Source organism: Dromiciops gliroides, chromosome 1, assembly GCF_019393635.1.
Source record: "Dromiciops gliroides isolate mDroGli1 chromosome 1, mDroGli1.pri, whole genome shotgun sequence".
Classification (NCBI taxonomy): domain Eukaryota; kingdom Metazoa; phylum Chordata; class Mammalia; order Microbiotheria; family Microbiotheriidae; genus Dromiciops; species Dromiciops gliroides.
The window spans coordinates 75,050,966-75,072,753 of record NC_057861.1 but is presented as its reverse complement, the minus strand read 5'-3'; the positions used below and the strand labels follow the sequence as shown (position 1 = coordinate 75,072,753).

The 21,788-nt window shown below is 40.9% G+C and overlaps 1 protein-coding gene across 1 annotated transcript in view; it reads left to right on the top strand.

The window, feature by feature from the left end:
• The window catches only part of LOC122745664 (butyrophilin-like protein 2), a 34,871-nt gene extending 13,369 nt beyond the window's left edge, over positions 1–21,502 (top strand). Inside the window, 6 exon segments of the mRNA XM_043991073.1 lie at positions 10,843–10,935; positions 11,286–11,523; positions 11,525–11,663; positions 17,351–17,465; positions 20,521–20,593; positions 21,376–21,502. Coding sequence (XP_043847008.1) covers positions 10,843–10,935; positions 11,286–11,523; positions 11,525–11,663; positions 17,351–17,465; positions 20,521–20,593; positions 21,376–21,502 — 785 coding nt within the window.
• Positions 21,503–21,788: the final 286 nt, after the last annotated feature.

The window sequence follows — 21,788 nt, the reverse complement described above, 5'->3', positions numbered from 1 at the left end:
AGAAGACCAGAAAGGCATTAGTAGGTTATGACGGGCTTTGAGTGCCAGAGGATTTTATATTAGATCTTTTTCCTTTCAACTGAAACTCTGTTCTTCATTCTCACCATCACCTCCATCCATTAATCCCTCAGTTCTTTCCCAGGCCATCACCCCTACATTTGCTACACTCTTCACTTCCCTGTCCTGAACCCTTGGAAAACTAGTTTAACTCTCCATTTTTCTTTTCTTTTGAGTCCTTTGCCCCTTTATCTTATTTTCTAACTTGTCTTGAAAAGTTTCAGCTTTAGATCACTCCCACCATCTTCTACCTTGTTCCTACACACCTGCAACTGTCAGAAACTGAAGAAAATCACAAAACCATGCTGACTAGATCCACTATAAATTTATGTTGCATTATTTTCAACATGGACCTTCACAATGCAAGGCAATCTTTTTAAACTTCCCTAATTATTTCACTATCCCATTCACTAAAGTGACTCTTCCAAACCTTTTTATCCTTCCTCAAGCCTCCCATGACTAACTTTACACACACCCTCATAACACAGAACCTGGCTTCATATTTAACTAAAAAAAATTGAGATATATCTCATTTTTAAAATTTCTAAGAGATCTATATTCTCCCCTCCTCTTCATCTCACATCACTGAGATGCCTTCTTCCACTATGTCCTCCTTCATCCCTGTCTCAAACAAAGAGGTGCCTCTTCTTGCTAAGGCAATCCTTCTAAACTTACAAGTAATTCCATTCTATTGTCTCCTCCAGAAGAGTTTTCCCCTTTAGCATCCCCATTCTCTCATTTATCTTCAATCTCTGCATATCTAATTGTTGCTTCCTTATTGCCTATAAACATAAATGTGTTTCCTCCATTCTCAAAAAAAAATTGTTCCATCCATCTCTGCTAGCCCTCTCTTCCCTTTTGTGACTAAACTCCTTGAGAATGCATCTAAAATAGGTGCCTACTTCCTTTCTTCTCATTCTTCCTAACTCTATATTCTGGCTTTTCACCTCATCATCCAAATGAAAGTCCTCTCTTCAAAATAACTAATGAGCAATATGTCAAATCTAATGGCCTTTTAATCAAAATTCATTCATCTCTCTTGACCTCTCTGCAGCCATTGATACTGTTGCTGCCTTTTCTTTTCTTTGTTGTTATTTAGTCATTTCCAATTCTTTGTGACTCCATTTTGGGGTTTTCTTTGCAAAGGTACTAGAGTGGTATTTTTGCCATTTCCTTCTCCAGTTCATTTTATAGATAAGAAAACTGAGGGAAACAGAGCTACATGACTCACCCACTGTCACACAGCTAGCTTGTGTCTGAGGCTGGATTTGAATGCATGAAGATGATTCTTTCTGATTCGAAGCCTAGTGCTCTATCCACTTTGCTACCTAGCTACTCCTTACTTTTACTTAATTCCCTCTTTTCTCTAGCTTTTTGTGATACTGCTCTATCCTGGTCCTCCTCCTTCATATCTGACCAGTCATCTTCACGGGATATTTATCCAGGCCATGTCTCCTAATCATGGGTGTCCCACAGGGTTTTGTCCTTGGCTTCCTCTTCTCTCTTTATACTATTTCACTCAGTGATCTAATTATCTCAGTGGATTCAACTATCATCTCTATGCTGATAATTCTCTAATCTATTTGTCCAGTCCTAACCTCTCTCTTGATCTTCAATCTTGCATCTCCAATAGCCTATTAGACATCTCAAAATTAATGTCTCATGCACATCTTAAGGTCAATATGTAGAAAACTGAACTAATTCCCCCCTCAAATCCTCTCCTTTCCTAACTTCCCTATTCCATTTGAGGGTTCCACCATCTTCCTAGGTATCAAGGTTAGCAACCTATGGGTCATCCTTAATTCCTCACTCTCTGACCCTTCTGCCATCTCTAATCTCTTGCTAAGGCCTTTCAATGTTACCTTTGTAACATCTCTCATATATGGTCCCTTCTCTCTGTTACTGCTACCTTCTGAGTCAGGCCCTTATTACCTCACCCCTGGACTCTTGAAAATTCCTGCTAGTGGATCTCACTGGCTCAAGTAGCTTTCCATGCCACTCTAGAAAATATGTCACTAAATTCAATAAATTCTAGTGACTTCATATTATGTCCAATATTAAATATACAATCCTCTATTTGGCTTGGAAAACCCTTACTAACTTGGCCCCTTCCTACCTTTCTAGTCTTCTTATTCCCTTCCACGTATTCTGCAATCCTGTGATACTGGCATCCTGGTTGTTCCTTGCACTCTTCACTCCATCTCCTGACACTGGGCATTTCCATTAACTGTCCCCCATGCCTGGAACTCTCTCTCTCCTCACCTTAGCCTCCTGACTTCTCTGGCTTCCTTCAACTAAAATCTAGAGACATCACAATCACCCATCACTAATGGATGGCCTATATGGGGTGAGAGAGACTAAGGAGTTGAGGGTGATACTTCAGTCTGAACACCTAATATCTTCCTTCTTCCTTTCTCATAATCCTTCCTGGCTACTCCTGACAACCTTTATATCCCATGCTTGTGCTTTCTATTTATTTTGGTCTCTTCCTCAGGATTAGCCAATACCTATTGTGTTCCCCACCTCCGACCAGGTAATATGTTGAGTATGTATTCTTGTTTCTAGGTGACTATATGGAGAGTTGGGGGCAGTGCTGCATCTAGCCATGGATGATTGATCACAGAGAGGTTTGCAATGGTAGAGAATGAAAGATCTTAATTGGCTGCTGATCCAGAACAGATGATGCCTCATTAAACATACAAAAAGCAAGCTACTCACCTCCCAGATTCTTTCTTCCCTTCTAACCTGGAAGTCTGAAGGTTCTTTAATATTACAACAGGAGAATCAGGCTGGGGAAGGGCTGTTTGTCCTGTTTTCTATTGTGAAGGGCTAAAATTCTAGCTATTCTGTCTAAAATATCTAATGAGTGGTCGCCAATAAATTATAAGCTTTAGCAAGAGTTAGACTTTCAAGCGTTTATTAAGGAGAATAAGAATTTGGTAAAGAGAGAAGAAAGGCCTAGATTCCTATCTATTAAAGGGAGAGTGCATTTCTTAGCTGCCTTCTCCACCAGTGTCTTCAGGAAAGAGCCTGAGACCAAGCGCCAGTCTCTTCCTTCTTCCTCCCACTAGCCAACGTCACTTCCTGATGCCAAAGAAAAGACTCCTGGTCTTGCCCTCAAAGACCTTCGCTTCATGGGCGGAACTCTTCTACAGTGAGTCTCCAGCAGGTGGCATCATTCCAATCATTACACTATCCAGCCACCATGTATCTGTGATCACATGGTTACTTCTGCCTTTTTTATGTTTATTCTGTCATGACTTTGGCAAATAAGTTTCCCATGCTGGATTTGTCAAGGACTGTCTGGGACCTTGTGGTATGAAAGGTCTGAAATTCCTGAGTTCCAGTGAGAAACTAAATGCTAAATGGGGCCATTTCTACATCAGAAAGGATACCACCCAAAAGAAGATGTCTGGACTAGGCTTGGAATTTGATCTCACAATGTTAGAGGTGAAATGTAAAGTGCCTGATTAGTGTATTACAAACTGTTTTATAGAAGAGCTAAATGGCACAAAGTGGATAAATTGCCAGAACTGAAATTGGGAAGACCCGTCTTCATGAGTTCAAGTCTGTCCTCAGACACTTACTATCTGTGTGATCCTGGGAAAGTTACTTAAACCTGTATGTCTTAGTTCCTCATCTATAAAATGAACTGGAGAAGGAAATAGTATAGTATCCCTGCCAAGAAAACCCTGGATGGGATTACAAAGAGTCAGACACAACTGAAACAAGTGAACAACAAAACCAAAATTACCTTATACTTTAATAAGGTTCAAATATTAGTCTCCCAGCCTATAGTGCATGTAAAGATAAACTACTGAAATATGTTCCAATTACATTGTTAAAGCATATTATGATTTGTTTGTACTTAGCATTTCTTCTTGTGAGTAGGAATAAACTACTTGTCCTATTCTTGATTCATATCATACTTTGAATACCTTTGTTACTTTTTCCTTTTGGAGGAAACTGAGACTTGTAAGACATAATCACTTTTCATTTAACCTTCAGGTAGGGATTTGTTAGCCAGCCAATGTGTGTGTATAAAAGGGAGCCTCCTCTCACCAGAGGCCAGGCTGCACAGGGCCAAACCCAATTCAACCATATGCTTAGTACAGGACAGGGAGGGGTGAGTGCCCCGCATCTGTGGTTAGTACTTCTAGGTTATACCTAGCATCTCTGTATCTGTGATATCAGAGAAGGGAAAGGACCAAGTACAGTCACCTAGGGCAGAATAGTTTCACAATCCTCATGACTTTTGACTACTCAGGGAGCTATCCTTATGTGAATATGCCTGTCACTCACTGTCTTAGAGGGAGGGGGGAGAACTCAGTGGAGTTGGGTATGCCTATGCTAAAATTCATTGCTCATCCTCTCTCCCATCTTTCTTCCTTCTACATTGACCTAAGGCCAGAATACCTTATCTCACACTGACAGCTCTGATTTGATTCATCTCTTGCTGCACCTGTTTGCCCATGCTCCTGCCCATGCATGTTTTATTTTAGGTCTCAGTCTTTCCTTTGTAAGTGTGGTAGGACCATCAGTTTCCTGACACAGCTTCCCCAACTCCCCCACCCAGCTTCCTCCCCTACACAAATCCTGATTGGTTTCAGCTTACCTGATACAGCTTCCTGTTCTGGGAGCACAAAAGGCCCCAGGTATGTGTAGTTGGCATCTCTCATACTTGGTGGGTGCTTGAGACCATGTGAGTCACCATATCCTGGCAACTGAATGACCAGATGCACTTCCAGAGGAGACAAAGGGGATTGCATCCAGAGGAGCCAAGTCTATCCTTGTTACATATCACTGTATCCTTGTTACATATCTTTGTTGTATTAGGACATATGGTTTTAAAAGTGTAGCATTAAATATCCAATGGCTCATTGCATCCCAACATTGAACCTGAAACTGAGAGGATTAGTAGGCTGGTGTTAGAGTCCTGCCTCTAAGAGTAAAATATTAATATTCAATGACAAAATATCTTAAAAGCAGTTTGATATAGTGGCCAGGAGGACAGCCTTAGGCTCAGAAAGTCCTGCCTTTGCCACACCAGCTATGTGACCTTGGTCAAGTCATTTAACCTCTCATTACTTCAATCAATCTCTAAGGTAATTGCATTAACAGAAGGAATGTCCATACCAGTCATTCCTTAAACAGATGGAATCATAGTTTCTGACCAAAATAAAGGAAAGAATCCTTACTTGATACAGAAATAGTCTATCTCATTCTTTTGTGAAATCTACTCTAAGTTTGGAAGGCACCATCTTATAATGGAAAGAGGATTATATTTAGAGCTGGAGCCTAGTTGTCAAGTCACCAAAAATTTATTAAGCATCTAATATATGCTAGGAACCTTTCTAAGGGCTAGAGATATGAAGAAAGGAACTCTCAGCCTAATGTGACATTTCCTGAACACACAGACATAACAGTGAAGAGGAGGAATCATAGGACATAAGCCCTGGAAGAAGTGTGTCTGGGTTTGGATTGGAATTGGGCTTCGGGTGGTCTGACTTAATCATGTTGACACCAAAGGCAGAAGTGGAGCATGTTTCAGAAGGTGGAATGGGAACTGTATACGGAGCAAATGTGTCTGGTCATGCCTTACCTGGGGGATAGGAGGAGATCATGGGATGTGGATAGAGGAGACCGAAGTGAAGAATAGATTTGCCTCCCATTCCATGACTGACTCCCAGCCCAGATGACATCCAGGAGAAATCCTCCTACTGAGTGAAGAGACACTGCACACAGGTGAGCAAACATAGGAATTCAACTTTGTCCCTCAGCTCAGCTCAACTCAAAATGGGAGGTAAGTCTGGTTTATGTCCTTAGCCCCACTCTTCCTCCATCACCACCACCCCCAACCACCCTCAACTCAAACTGACTCTTTTTGGGACCCTAAACCCTTGGCACTGAGGTTTCCTTCTAGTCTGGAACAATGCCAGGAACCAGACATAATCCCAGTCTCTATAGTCTCTGAGCCTGATCCACTGTTCTAGTCACCCTGGTTCTCATATGTTGGATGACAGGTGTGGAGACAGAGTTGGAGGATATAATTGCAGGCTGGCACAGATAGGGCAGACTGACTGAGGAGGAGTGAGTGCAAGGGACAGGAAGGGATTAGGTCAATATAATCTGCATGGCTCAGACAATGTCTGGAGCATCATCTTTAGTTCTAGGTGCTATATTTCAGCCCAGCTGAGAAGCATGCAGAGGATGACTGTGTTAGTGAAGAGCCCAAATATTCAGGAGCTGGGAATGTTCAATCCTCTTATGCCCAGGCCGGCACAACACCCTGCAAATACTTCCACATGGAGCTTTATATAGAACGAAGGGGAACAAGTAGAATGGAAGCTTCTTGGGGGCAGGAACTGCCTTTCTGTTTGCATTTGTAATCTCAGTTCTTAGCACCTTCTATAACAAATAACAGTAGATAGAGAGCCCTGGCCCTGGAGTCAGGAGGACCTGAGCTCAAATCTGGCCCGAGACACAATAGCTGTATGACTCAGAGCAAGTTGCTTATCCCTGATTGCTTCCTCCCATCCTCCCCACTCAGTGCTAGTCAAATAATAAGCACCAAATAAATACTTGTTAAATGTGAATGAATGTGAAAAATATTTGAGTTGAATTAAAATTTGCCTGGAGAAAAGGAAACTTGGGTCATCATGGGAGTGTCAGGTAACCCAGATATTTGAAGGACTTTCATGTAGAAAAGAAAGGAGAAGAAATGCTTGACCCCAAGCCGAGAGGGTCAGAACTTAGGAGTAGTGGGAAAAGTGGCAGAGGCAGATTTCAGTTCAATCAATGAAAGGAAACTATTTCCTCATAATTAGAGCTATCCAAAGGTTAAATGGGTTGCTTCTCTCCTATTTCCCATGTTCACCAAACTAGTGACCTCCAGTGGGCTAGAAGGTCATCTCTGGGTGAGCTATCGATTGGGGACCAAAGTGTCAGCTGCTTTATCTAGCATTGAATTGTCCTGACACCTTTCTAGCCTGACATCCTCTTATTCTCCACACATTTTACAGTCTTGCCAAACTGGCCTCTTCCATGTCCCTGTACCACGTACCCTCTGCTCTCCCATATTAGTGCCTTTTGCCCTTTTTATTCTCTATCCCTTATATGTCCTCTCTGTCCTTCCTGATTCTCTTTGTATTGTTTTCCTACTAGTCATTTACCCACAAGAGGCACCATGGCATCTCCACCCACTATTATTTTGTTTTGTTTTGTTTTTTGTTTTTTGTGTTGTTGTTTTTTTGCAAGACAATGAGGGTTAAATGACTTGCCCAGGGTCACACACCTAGTAAGTGTCAAGTGTCTGAGGCCAAATTTGAACTCAGAACCTCCTGAATCCAGGACCCGTGCTTTATCCACTGCACCACCTAGCTGCCCCTCCACTCACTATTCTTTCTTCTAATCTTGGCTCACACCTTTCCCTGTTTCTTTCTCTCAGAAGTCTTTCCACCAATCAAGAAGCACATCTTTCTATATAGGCTGTGTCACAGGACTGTCCTTTGTGAGACTGCCAGACTCACTAATGAGATAATGGTGGTCCAGGAAGGGTATCTACCTCCCTTGGGATGAAATGTTATGTTGCCTCTTGAAAAAATCAACCAGTATATGTTTGAAGCTTATAACTCTACAGGAAAAACACACCAGGGCTTTAGACAGTAAGGGTAATTTCCATGAAATCCTAGGATGTTTCCAATATTATAGTGTAAGGGGCTAAAATTCTAGCTATACTATCTAAAATTTAATGAGTGGTCGCCAATAAATTATAAGCTTTAGCAAGAGTATTTAAATGTTTAAGTATTTATTAAAGAGCATTAGGATCAGAGAGAAAGGTAAAAATCTATTTCTAAGAGACCCCATCATCCAACCCACCATGGCAAGGTCAGGACCAAAAAGGACCTAACACTTCCTCCTTCCTCCCAGGAGACTCCTGTGAAACTGGGAACATCCCCCCACACACAGCTCCAAGCTAATTGGCTGGTAGCTTTGACAGACAGTACCAACGAGCAAACATCACTTCCTGACACCAAGGACCTGACCGCATGCCTTGCCCTCAGATGCCTTCTCTTCATGGCAGAGCTTCCCTATAGTAACTCTCCAGCAGGTGGCATCATTCCATTCATTACTATAGAAAACCTCCAAGAAAAGCAATATAAATTAATGGTACATGCAATACAGTGACACTAAGTAAAGCATCCCATGACAACATAGATAAATTATAAACAAAATGTAATACATGTACAGATTAACAGAACATGGATAGCCACAGTACACATCAGACAATCACAATGAGTCAAAGAATGGCTAACAAAGTAAACCTTGATTCCTGTAACAATAATGCTATCCATATACCTATCTATAAAAAATAAAGGTTAGATGCTATAGTGGAAAAACACTGGATTTGGGATCAACAGAACCTGAGTTTGAATCCTTCCTCAGATACTTGCTAACTGTGATTCTAGCCAAGTCACTTAACCTTTTTCATTCTTAATTTCCTTATCTATAAAATAGCACTTGCCTCAGCATATTGTTATGAGAGACAAATGATATAATATATGTAAACTGCTTTCCAAACTTTAAAGTGCTATATAAACGCTAATTATTGTTATTGCTACTACTAATAATGACAAGCATTGGCACACATGCAAATAAAGAGTGATCACAATAGGCATTGTTATAATGAGAACATAACCTAGAATTCACATGAAGAGAACAGTTTAATAAACAAGCATACTCAAACATGCAGTTATTAACATGTGTAACAATGAATATACACAATTACATGCAAGACACACTTCTCATGGACAGCCTCTGGTATTCTCACCTAATAAATATGTAACTGTTTCTTTTGGTTCACTTGTAAGTTAGTGTCATGACTTGTCTGGAAAGTCTAATTCTCTTTGGAGTGGATGATCTCTTTGCCTCTATAGCTGAGTTAGCAAATGACTGACCATTATAGACTTGTTTGTCTCCACTTGGGCTAACAGCAGGGGAAGGTGAGCTATCAATGTGTTTGTGTGCTATAGGGCATATCTATATCCTAGAAGTTTCTATGATAACAGTTTTTGCTAAGAAAGGACTTGCCTTTGGGCAGTTAATAGTGTACATCTTGTACTATTAATTGCCCTTTAATAGTGCACATCATCTTTTGTTTAAAATTTTTTTTTTAGAAACTTCGCTTTCATTTCCTATATCTGGGGGAGACAGTCTTTGTACCACTAGTGGATAATCACTTTTGCTCAACAGTCACTGAAGTAACTGATCATCTTTTGTCTTCATCTGCTCACTGAAAGTCCAATTAATTCTCCTATTGACAATAGGTAGTTGTGGCTAATAGTCTTGACAGGTTCTCCTCTATTTTCTGGGACTATTTCCTTGTAAATAGGTAAACTAACTGTTCAATTTGTCAACAACTTAGTATGGGTTAGCCTTCTATCAGTCAGCCAACCTGTGAGTCCCTGGAATAGCAAGGTTTCTTAATAGAACTCTATCTCATTGCTGAAGTTCTCCACAATGTACTCTCACATCATATTGTCTTTTCTTTACATTAAAGATTTTCTGAGCTGCAGCTGTGGCTAATTTGGAGGTATATTTTAGTATTTCTCTCAAATGAAAGATGTACTGATTGTGAGTAGTTGCAACACTCTTTCATCTGAGGTTCTAAACAGAAGTCAATGGTTAGGCATGGTTATCACCCAAATATGAGCAAGGATAACATAAAGCCTATATTATCATTCCTTGTGGAATTGCATATATGTCTAGAAATGATACATATTGATTCCCCTTACCTTTCTTCTTGCCTTAGTTTCCAGTATTTTCATCAGTACATGGGGGACAGTGTAATTGACCCTACAACCATAAAAAGGGTGACTAGAGGAATGGTATCATCAGAAGAGATTCAGGTCTTAGTAACAGTCACTAAGGAAAGGAAAAAGGTATAAATGAAAGCAATATTGTTAACTATGGAGCAAGCAATTTAGAGAGCACAGTGGAAAGAACTGGTAGATCTGGGGTAGGACATTTAGGAGTTAGTGTTGAAGATAATAGGAATAATGAAATTAGCAGTAAAGGATGGAGAATAGAGTTTGTATGCTTACAGACAGGGTTTCAGAATCACTAGACTAAAGAGAGAGAGGGTAGGATTATGCTAATCACTGAAAAATTAGTCTAGGCCCAGTATCACTGGCTGTAGAGAGGTCTACAGACAGATGAATGTATTTAAGGTTATTTCTCTAAGTCCAACTTTATACCAGATATACAGGTTTTATCCTGTGAGGCTCAGAGCAAGCAAGAGCAGAAAGTGTGATTTGGGGGAGTTTGGATGGGAGGCAAGAATTGGACATATGAGGGTGATGTGATCTGAGAAAATCCTCTGGAACACTAGAGAAGGCTCTGGGGAGAAGAATGAGGCCACAGGTTTGATTCTGGGTCCAAGGCTGATACAGGATTTTTGGGGTAGTCTTTGAAGTGAAGAATCACAGACAAGTGACCTTGAATGAGATTGATAGAGGCCACTGACAATAATCAAATTGATGACTTCCTGTAATTTTTTAATAGCTGCTGATGCCCTGTGTCTTGGTAATAGCTAATGATCTCTGATGTTCTTATCAGTCAGTCTTTCTGTGTTCTTGTCAGAGATAGTGATCACAATTAGTCATTGGCTTCCTGTTTCCTTTTCCCAGACAATGTCCCCACTGCCTCTATCATAGTCATTTACCATCTAATTCCCAAATCCACACCATGCAATAATACCTCCCCCCTTCCTGTGTCTTCTCCCAGATGTGATAGAGGGTCTCACTCTCTCAGGCTCCTTTCTCTCCAGTTTTGTGATTACCTTCATCCTCCTTCCCAAGAAGCCAACATTGGCCTCAGGTAAGAGTATTTGCTTCTGACTCTCAGGGGCTAGGACTGGGGTTCTAAACACTGAGGGCTGAACATATAGAGATACTAATCCACTCTAATACTCTAGTACCCTCTGAAATCATTCCCTAATATCCTCCTAGTCTGTTCAGGATATTGTCTCTATCTTCCCCCTTTTCTCTGCTGTGGTCTTCTTATTGTCTCAGTCCTCCCTTATTTTCCATTTTCCTTATTTTCCCCCTCCCCACCTGATTTTAGGGTTCTGTTATTCACCCCTTTCTTGTATAAACCTCTTATAACCTTCTCTCTTCCGTTGTTCTTTTTTTTGACCCTATGTCTCTTCTTCCTGCCTGATTGAACAGGAAAGTTCTCAGTCACTGGACCTGCAGGACCCATCCAAGTCTCACTTGGTGGAGAGGCAGAGTTATCATGTTACCTGTCCCCACCTCAGAGTATTCAGCAAATGGAGGCGGTATGGTTGCAATCCACTCATGTGGTACATCTCTTTCGTGATGGGCAGGATCAGTTTGGAGAACAGGCCCCTAATTACCAAGGAAGGATGGAGCTGGTGAGAGATGCTATTGAAAATGGAAATGTCACAGAAGATATAGGATGTGAGACTCTTAGATGCAGGAAAGTACAAGTGTCTCATTGAAGATGGTTTTCACCAAGAGGAAGCTGACATGGAGCTGAAGGTCCTAGGTGAAGAACTGGGTTCTGGACTGGGCCTCTTTGCATGTGTATGAGGGGAAGAGAAACTATCTTCCCAATTCTGTTATTAACAGACTCACAGGATAACCTAATTGGAAGGGAATTCAAAGGTCATATACTTTGACACATTTCTGAACAAGAAACCTTTCTCTAAACACCCAGAAGGTACCTGTTTTCATCTTTGCCCCCTAGCCTGCTGCCTTGCACATGGACAATACTTAATGAATGCTTGTTGAATTTAATAGAGCTTCCATCCTTTGCTCAAAGACTTATAATGAGAAGTCCTGTCTCCCTAAGTGGGTCAGCTCTTTCCACTTCTGGACAAATTTAGTCATTAAGAATTTTTTGCTGATATCAAACTTAAATCATCCTCTCTGTAGCTTTTACCCATTGCTACTAGTTCTGTTCCAGAGGGACAAATGGTAGAAGTCTAATCCATTTTCCATTTTTTACTGTCTTTGTAAGCCTGCACAAGTCATTTTGCTTTTTGTGCCTCAGCCTCTTCATGTGGAAAAGGAGATGGTTGGACTTGACAGCTTTGTTTGTATGTTCTAGGTCAAAACCTATAATCTTATGATAAGTACATAGTGATTTTCTCACCTTAGTCATCCAGAGTGAGGCTAACTACAGCTCTCAGGAGACTAAAGTAACTTTAGGAACAAGGAGGTTACCATTCTCTAATAATTTCAGAACTACCATCCTATTGTGTTTACTCCACTGTTAACTGCCAGTGATTAGCATCCCAGTTCTTTTTAATTGCTTAATATCAATTAGCTTTTGTTTTGATAATAAACGTTTTTATTTAAAGTTTTGAGTTTCAAATTTTACCCCTCCTTCCCTCCTTCTCCTCCCCCTCTCTGAGTCAGTAAGCAACCAGATATAGGTTATAGAAGTACAATTATGTAAAACATTACCATATTAGTCATTTTGTGCAAGAAAACTCAAATGAAAGAAAAAAATGAAAGAAAGAAAGTGAAAAATAGCATCCTTCAGTTGTGTTCAATCAATAACAGTTCTTTCTTTAGAGATAGATAGTATGCTTCATCATTAGCCCTTTGGAATTATCTTGGATCATTGTATTGCTAAGATAGTTAAATTATTCATGGTTCTTCATCAAACAATATTTCTGTCACTGTGCACAACATTCTCCTGGTTCTGCTCACTTCACTATACATCAGTTCATATAAGTCTTTCCAGGCCTTTCCAAAATCATCCTGCTTGTCATTTCTTATAACATAATAAAATTCCATTACAATAATATACCACAGCTTGTTCAACCATTCCCCAATTGATGGACATCCCTTTGATGCCCAATCCTTAGCCGCCACAAAAAGAGCTGCTATAAATATTTTTGCACAAATAGGTCTTTTTCTCTTTTTTAGGGATGTTTTTGGGATATAAAGCTAGCAATAGTATTGCTGGATCAAAAGGTATACACAGTTTTATAGTCCTTTGGGCACAGTTCCAAATTGCTCTTCAGAATAGTTGGATTTGACTAGTTTTTACAAAGGAATATTTACTACAATTTTGCAAGAACACAATTAGAAATATTTCCTCCTGGGGGCACTCTTTCCTATATCACCTCAGTTCCCAGGGACTGCAGGCTCAGACCAATGGCAATTTCTACAAAGCATTGATCCAACCAAATTGACTTCCAAATATGGATGGATGAGTCTACCTCTATGTTTCTATTGGGTGAGTGCTTTAGGTTCCTTAAGACTTTGCTTCATGATGTCTGACTTCCAATAAATCCTTGCAAGGACTCCAGCCCCCAGACACCCTGATGGTGTCTTTTGAAGCTCACAAGGTCATAGCCAGGGGGCAGCTAGATGGCGCAGTGGATAAAGCACCGGCCCTGGATTCAGGAGGACCTGAGTTCAAATCTGGCCTCAGACACTTAACACTTACTAGCTGTGTGACCCTGGGCAAGTCACTTAACCCCCATTGCCCCACAAAAACAAAACAAAACAAAACAAAACAAGGTCATAGCCACCTCCAAGACTCCTTTACCTGAAAGTAGAAAAAATGTCTACACTATAGACTGAAATAACGGCATGGCCATGTCTTAGTTTCACAAAAGACAGTTCAAAGTCCCTCTTCCTACTAAGAAGCCCACAGAAGCCAGGTTTCACAGCAGCTTTTTGAATACCAAGTTCAAAAGAGCAAGTTTAGGCCTGATGTATAGAAACACTGTCTAACAATTAAAGCAATATTGAAGTGAAAGGGATCCCCATGGGATATAGTTGGCTACTCCTTCCTGTGAGTCTTTAAGCAAAGGCTAGATGACCACTTGTAGGGAAAGTATCAAGGTAGTTTCTGATTCTGGTGTGTGTTGAACAAGATGGGCCTCTGAGTTCCTTCCAAATCTAAGATCCTACAAGAATAACATCCATCCAAAAGTATACAAAACTGGCACCTTATCCCACTTATACTTTCTGGCATAATCAAGGCAACCTAGTGATACATCTCACAAATAGGTGAGGATAACACCAGGTGATGTGACCTGAGCTGGGTTTAGAAAAATGAGATATATGGGCATGGTAATGTTATTCTAGAAGGGAGAGCAGTGTCTGTTATGGGGTGAAAAGCTGGGATAGGGACTAGCAGGAGCCAAAGGAGTCCAGATTTTGTTTGCAGATATGGCACTACCCTCTGCTCAATGGGGTTGTTAGTGTGGGAAGTAGGGAGGGAAGATGCTTCAAGGGTCCTCATTACTACTCTGCTCCTGAGCCTTATGTGTAATTAATTGTTTTTGTAGGTCAAGAACTTGAGTCACAGATACTGCCACCAATATACATTCTGGTCTTCTTTATGGTTTGGATGGTAATGATTTCAGGTTTTTTATTATTGATGCTGCTCTTCCAAGGTAACTATGACGGGAAACTGGGCAAGGGCTTCCTTTTGGTCTCATCAAGCTTATCTGGTCGGGGGGAGACAAGGATTTTAGAACCCAAAGTCTTGAGAGCCTAACTTTTACCCAGTCCCTAGTCACTTGTGCTAGGATACCACTTACTCCCCAGGACCCTTTATGTTCCATGTTCTTCAATGCCTGTGCTCCTCCCAAGTACTTTTATAGTCATGCAACTACATGAATTTTCTCCCTTCCCATTCCCTACTCTAAATTTGTCTATAGTCCTCAGAGAGGGACCAATCCTGTTCATTCATGTCTTTTTCCCCAATTCATTGTATATTGATCAATTTACTGTATGCAAAGCATGTACTAAACTTTATGGGATTACAAAAAAACCCACCTATTTCCTCACTTATTCTCAGTCCTAATACCTGCCCCTGGGTAGGGTTGGGTAGGTAAGAGCCTGAATAAATATCATTTTTGACTTCTTAAAGCAATAAGAAAAAGTTTAAATTGACTGATGTTTTTAAGAGTTAGCTGTATGCTTTGCTTTGTAGTATGGGCTAAAGAAAGAAATTGATGTTTTGATAAATTGGTATTTCCCATTAGTAACTCAGTAACTTGGACTTGCTTTCATGGAGCTGACAATCTCTGTGAGAATGAGTCATGGGTACAAAAGTGAAATAAGTACAAAGGGGAGATGTAGGCAATACACTATGAGAAATCTGAGGAGGGAGAAACAAATTTTACTTGGTGATAGGAAATGGTCAAGGAAGGTATCAATGAGAAGGTGGCCCCTGAGATGGGTCTTGAAGGAAGAATGGACTTAGAAATGGAAATGAGTTAGAGATTAACTCTTGCCTTGGGAGTGAAGCAAGGAGTGAGGAGGGGATATGGTGATGAGGAAAGGCAAAGACTAGAACAGCTTGGCTGGAATTTAGCATACTTGAATCAATTGAGAAATAACAACTATTTATTAAGTACCCAATGTATGCCAGTCACTATACTAGGTACTGGGGATACAAAGACAAAAGGGATAAAATCCTTGCCCTCAAGGAGTTTATATTCTATTAAGGGGGATAAAATGCATCTAGAAACCTAAACAAATAAATACAAGACTATTATGAAGGGGAGATATCAGCCTCTGTTAGATATTATCTGGACAAATGGTATGTAGATGGTCTTGGTTGAGCTGATGTTTATAGGAAACTAGGACTTCTAAGAGGCGAAGTCTAGGAGAGAAAGCATTTCAGGCAAAGATGACAGCCTATACAAAAGAATAGAGTTTAAAAGTGGAATGGGTAGGGGCATCTAGGTGGCACAGTGGATAGAGCACCGGCCCTGGAGTCAGGAGTACCTGAGTTCAAATCCGGCCTCAGACACTTAACACTTACTAACTGTGTGACCCTGGGCAAGTCACTTAACCCCAATTGCATCACTAAAAAAAAAAAAATGGAATGGGTAGTAGGAGGCCTCCACCAGTCGCAGACAACCATGGATCAGCACCTTGAAGAGCCACAGGTCACAGTGTGGCTGTGCAGTCCGATGTGGGAGCCGCAGCTCCTGAGTGACTTATAACTGGTAACTGCCACATCCCATGTTGTATCTACCCCATAAGGAGAAGCTGTAGTATCCTCTCCAGGATGCTGGCCTGGGCAGATCAATATGGAAAACAAGCTGTTGCCCATGCAGCAGGTTTTCCCTCTCCGCGACATTGGTGGATCCAAAGGAGAGGCAGAGCCAATACAGTTTGGCACCAGTGCCGCCCCAGGAGTTGCCAGAGGGATGTGATGTCCAATATCCAACTGCCTAAGGGACTCAGACTCCTGATTTTTCCTCGGGGTTAACTCCTGAAGCCTTTCCCATATATGGGTATAGCCGCAAGACAGCGGAGTTTTAAAATCAGGGTTTCCTTCCCCTAGGTGGGTTGCCTGCCAAGGCTAACGAGCTCCACCTGCCCGAAGTGACTGGTTTTTAAGGCACCAGTGACTGGCCTTCGCCCCTTCTCCTGTTAGTGGAAACAGTTCCGCCACAAGAAGGCCAGGAGTTGGGCTTTGGTTGTCTGAGGCTATTTGAGACGCCATTGGAGCATTTTATAGAGAGTGGGAGCTTATCCCCACTCCCACCCCAGCTTGACAAACCTTTTGGAACTAACTTTTGGAATGGGTAGAACAGCAGGAAAATGATTTTAGCTAGACCATAGAATGTTTGAGTAGAAGTCATGTATAATAGAGCTCTAAAGATGGAACGATGTTATAAAGGGGTTTAATGCCAAACAAACAAGTTTATATCTGACCCTACAAGGAATAGGGAATCACTGAAGTTTGTTGTGCAGAAGAGAGGTGTACTACAGCTGCCCAGGATGCTATATCCACATAAGCAACCAAGTTATACTTAAACCTAACTATGGTGAATGGGCAACAGGAAAGACAAGATCATAATCATCCTGTCATGATTGGGAGGTTTTTTTTCAGTATATTTTAAGAGGTCAGGTCCCTGGATGGCTAAGATTAATGGCATCCTAGCTCTGACTTCTACATTGGAATCTGAAATGCTTATATTTTATTTGTGGATACAGCACAGATGCATAGGTAAGAAGGGAGGGGTGGGCAGCAATGCAATGGAATCATGTGATAATAATAAATCCCCAATTGTGTAGTCCCTAAGCAACCTAGAGTCTGAATGTCCCTGTCTGTGCAGTCCTTATGACTCATTGCTCAGTATAGCCCTGATCTGTGTTTACCCCTTTTCCTCCAATCTTGAGCATTTTTTCACCTGTGTACCACTCAGTCCATGTACGGCCCTGACCCCTTAGTGGACTCCAATGCCTGCACTACTCTGACCCCTTTGTGTCTCCCATCAAAGTGCTGCCGTCTTCCTGTGCCCCATTTTCTTTGCAGTCCAGACCCTGAATTTTCCCCCACTCCTTTTGACAAACTGGCCCAAGTCTCCTGGTCTCTCTATAGCTTTGAGGCCCCAAGTAAAACTAGTTCCTATATGACTTTGAGCTCCGTGTCCCCTTTTCCCTCTTGAGTAATGATCTCCTCTGCCCTCTTCTTTGTTCTTACCTAAAGTATAGGGTCCTGGCACCCTTCTGAGTATGGATAAACTAAAATAGAGTGTGATGCATAAGGAACATTTCGATTCCATATGGAGAGGGTTGCCAAGGAGTCAGAAATAGATGGTTCCAGACCTCTTTCCCAGTGAGAGCTAGGAAGGGATATATGGTTTCCCATAAACATCAGTTCATAGATTCTTTCTCATATGCAGGGTTTCTTTATAATGAAACATCAGTTTGCAAATTTGTGGTAATAATAATTTTGCTGATAATTACAAAGATCATTCCCATTGTACTGCAAATGAAATACTTCTGGAAATAAAGGCACCATCACAGCACCCAACCTGTCTCCAGAGCTAACAATAAGGTAATTTTAGGCAGAGTCTCAGTTTGGCTCAATCTACTATTTTTTTTTTAGTGAGGCAATTGGGGTTAAGTGACTTGCCGAGGGTCACACAGCTAGTAAATGTTAAGTGTCTGAGGCCGGATTTGAACTCAGGTACTCCTGACTCCAGGGCCAGTGCTCTATCCACTGTGCCACCTAGCTGCTCCTCAATCTACTATCAGGGGTATCCTTGAAGCCAGCTGATGAGGGACAAACCAAGGGATACAAGGCTGAGTGCAGGTATGGAGGTGGTGCAGTAGTGGAAGAGAATGAGAGGACCGGGGAGACTTATAACAATGAGTTTGGTGGGAGGCTTGGGAGTATGAGGCAGGTTGAGGAAGACTATGGACCTGCCTCAGACTGGCCTGGGAAGATAACAGTATAAGGAAGTCAAAGAAAGACCACTCTCCCTCTTTTCCCATTCTCTTTCTCGTCTTATTAACCCACTTACATGCCTTTTGCTGATATCTCTTTCTTAACCTCCATCTCATATAATAAAGTGGCCTTCTTGCCAAGGCCAGCCCCTTTCATGCACACTTGATCCCATTCCATCCTGTCTCAGCCAGTGGAATGGGATGCCATTCCATTTGACCACAATTCTCTCACTTATCTTCAATCTTTCCTTTTCTATTGACTGCTTTCCTATACCCTATAAACATGATCATGTCTTCCTATTCTCAAAAAAATCTCACTCGATCTGTCCACCCCATTAATGATTGTTCCATATCTTTCCTTCCTTTTTTCACTAAATTCCTTGAGAAGATCATCAACAAAAGGTGCCTCCATATCTTTTCCTTTCATTCTCTTCTTAACTCTACAGTCTGGCTTCTGACTTTATAATTCAAATAAAAGTATTTTCTCTAAAGTTACTAATTATCTTTAAATTGACAAATCTCATGGCTTTTTTCAATACTCATCCTTCTTGTACTCTCTTCAGTCTTTGAAACAATCATTCACCCTCTTCTCCTTCTATGTTTTTAGGACATGACTCTTCTGGTTCTCCTCTGATAGTCTGATAGACTGCTTCTTCTCAGTCTCCATTACTGAATCTTCATCCAGGCCATGCCTGATAACTATGGTATCCCACAAGGCTCTGTTCTGAGCTCTTGACCATCTCTTATTCCTCTTTACTATTTCACTTAGTGACCTCATCATCTCTCATGGATTTAATTATTATCTCTTTGCTAATGATTTTCAAATCTACTTATCCAGCTCTAACCTCTCTGCTGACCCTCAGTCTCCTGTCTCCAATTGTCTATTGAACATCTGAATTATGAATATCCTATGAACGTGTTAAGTTCAGTATGCCCAAAATTTAACTCATTATTTTTCCCTAACCCTTTCCTTTATCCCTTCCCTATTGATGTGGAGGGTACTACTATCCTCCAAGACATCCTGTCTCACAAACTAAGTGCCATCTTCATCTCCTATCTCTCTCTCTTTCTCACCCCTCTAATCACCAGTATATCTAATCTGTTGTCCAGGCTTGTCGATTTTACATTCACAGCATCTATCATATCTTTCCTCCGACAATGCCACCACCCTAGAACAGGTCCTAATTGTCTCACACCAGGACTATTGCAATAGCCTGCTGGTTGGTCTCCTTTCTACAAGTCTTTCTTCCAGTCCAATTCACCCTCCACTTAGCTGGCAAAGTGATCTTTCTAAAGTATAGTCAATCACTGGTCTTAGAGACAGTTTATAGTCTTTCAAAGGAGAGACAGATTTCCTAATATGATGCTCTATTGTTGACCTCAAGTGCTTAAGATTGTTCAGATCCTGTCTTTTGGTTGGCCTTGCTAAAGATCTGGGGTAAAGGAAGAAAATATGTGGGTTAGATGTAACTACTCATTTACATTAAAATGGAGCCCTATTCTAACATGGCTTTACATATGTCAAGAAAGGCATAATAACTCAATCTTTTCTGCCACTACACAGATAAAAGGCAATTTGAGGAAGAGAGTACTTCCAACTAGGGGTTGCTACAGAATGTTGATACTTGAGCTGAGTGCTAAAGAAAGACAAGGATGGGGGGCAGCTAGATGGCGCAGTGGTAAAGCACCGGACCTGGATTCAGGAGTACCTGAGTTCAAATCTGGCCTCGGACACTTGACACTTACTAGCTGTGTGACCCTAGGCAAGTCACTTAACCCTCATTGCCCTGCAAAAAAAAAAAAAAAAGTTAAAAAAAAAAAGAAAAGAAAGACAAGGATTCTGAGAGACATAGGGAAAGAAAGGGTGTGTTCCAAACATAGGGTACAGATTGAGTAAAGTCTTAGAGAAGGGAAAGACAATGTCAGATTCAGAGAGCAACTGGTAGCCCGGTTTGACTAGAATATGGAGAAGATGAGGGAGTATGTGAGACCCATAATGTTTAATTGCTTGAAGGTAGCTTCTGCTCTGCACTTCTATCATGTTTTATCTTCCTAACAGCTCTTCTTCCTGACCATTCCTGATAACTTTCATTCATATTTGTGCTTCCTATTTATTTCAGTCATTTCTACATCATTAACCAATAGCCAGGCAGCATGGGTCCTTTGTGTTCCCCACCTCCCACTTTGTAGTATGCTTAGTAATTATTCTTGTTTTCAGGTGACAACATGGAAGTTTGTGGGGCAGTGCTGCATCCAGCCATGGATGATTCATCACTGAAGGACTTACAATGGTAAATGAGGAGGAGACCCTAACTGACTTGCTGAGCCAGTACAGTTAATTACTCATCAGATGAAAAAAAAGCAAGCAACTGATCTCTCTGACTCTCTTTAGTTCTGAAGCATGAGGACTATTTCATTTTGCATTAGGTGAGTCAGATGGGGGAAGAAATAATTGCCTGTTTTCCATCCAGCCTCCATGTGTCAGTGATCACATAGCAATTTCTGCTTGTTTTGTGTTTATTGTTTCCTGATCTTAGGTCAACAAGTTTCTTGTTATCCCATTATTATTCTCTTATCAAGGATTGGCATGGGACTTATGAATTTTTGACTTCTGAAATTCCTGAGTTTCAGTGAGAAACTGGCTGATAGAAGGAAATTTCTGTATCAGAGAGAAAAGAAAAAAGAAAGAAGATTAATCTAGAAAATATGAAAGAAGACTTAAAAGAAAAAAGATTAATTCAAACTTGGCATTTTTTCTGACAGTGCCCAACAGAGATGAAATGTGAAATGTCTCATCAGAAGTATTAAAAACTGCTTTATTTTCTGATAAAGTTTAAATATTAGCTTCCCAGACTATTGTACCAGTAATGATAAGTTACTGGATTCTGTTATAATCACTCTGTTAATACATATTGTGGTTTATCTATACTAAGCAATCCTTTTTGTGAGAAGGAATAAATTGCTTGTCCCATTCCTGATTTACATTTTACCTTAAATACATTTGTTAATTTGCCCTTTGGGGGGAGCACAAGATTTGTAAGAAATAATCTCTTTTGTTACAATCCTTTGTTAGTGAGCCAATGCATGTGGAAAAAATAGAAAGCTTCCTCTCAATAGAGATCAGGCTGCACAGGATTGAACCCAAGTCAACCATATCTACAGGGCAGAAAGATGTGAGTGCCTCTGCACCTGTGGTTTGAGCCAATCCATCCAGGTCATACCAGGTCTATCTCCCTTCCTGTGTTATCAAAGATAGGAAACCAACAATAGGCACATGGGGGAGAATGTTCCCATAAATCTCATGACCTTTGGCTGCTCAATGAGCTATCCTGCTGCAAATATTATTATAACATGGTAATTTGGAGGAATGAGGGAGAACTCAGCAGAGCTAGGTGGGCTTCCCATAAGAATGAATGCTACCTCCTCTCCCACAGCTCTTCTTTCTCCTATGGTGACTCTAAGACTAACCCTCCAAGTCTCAATGTG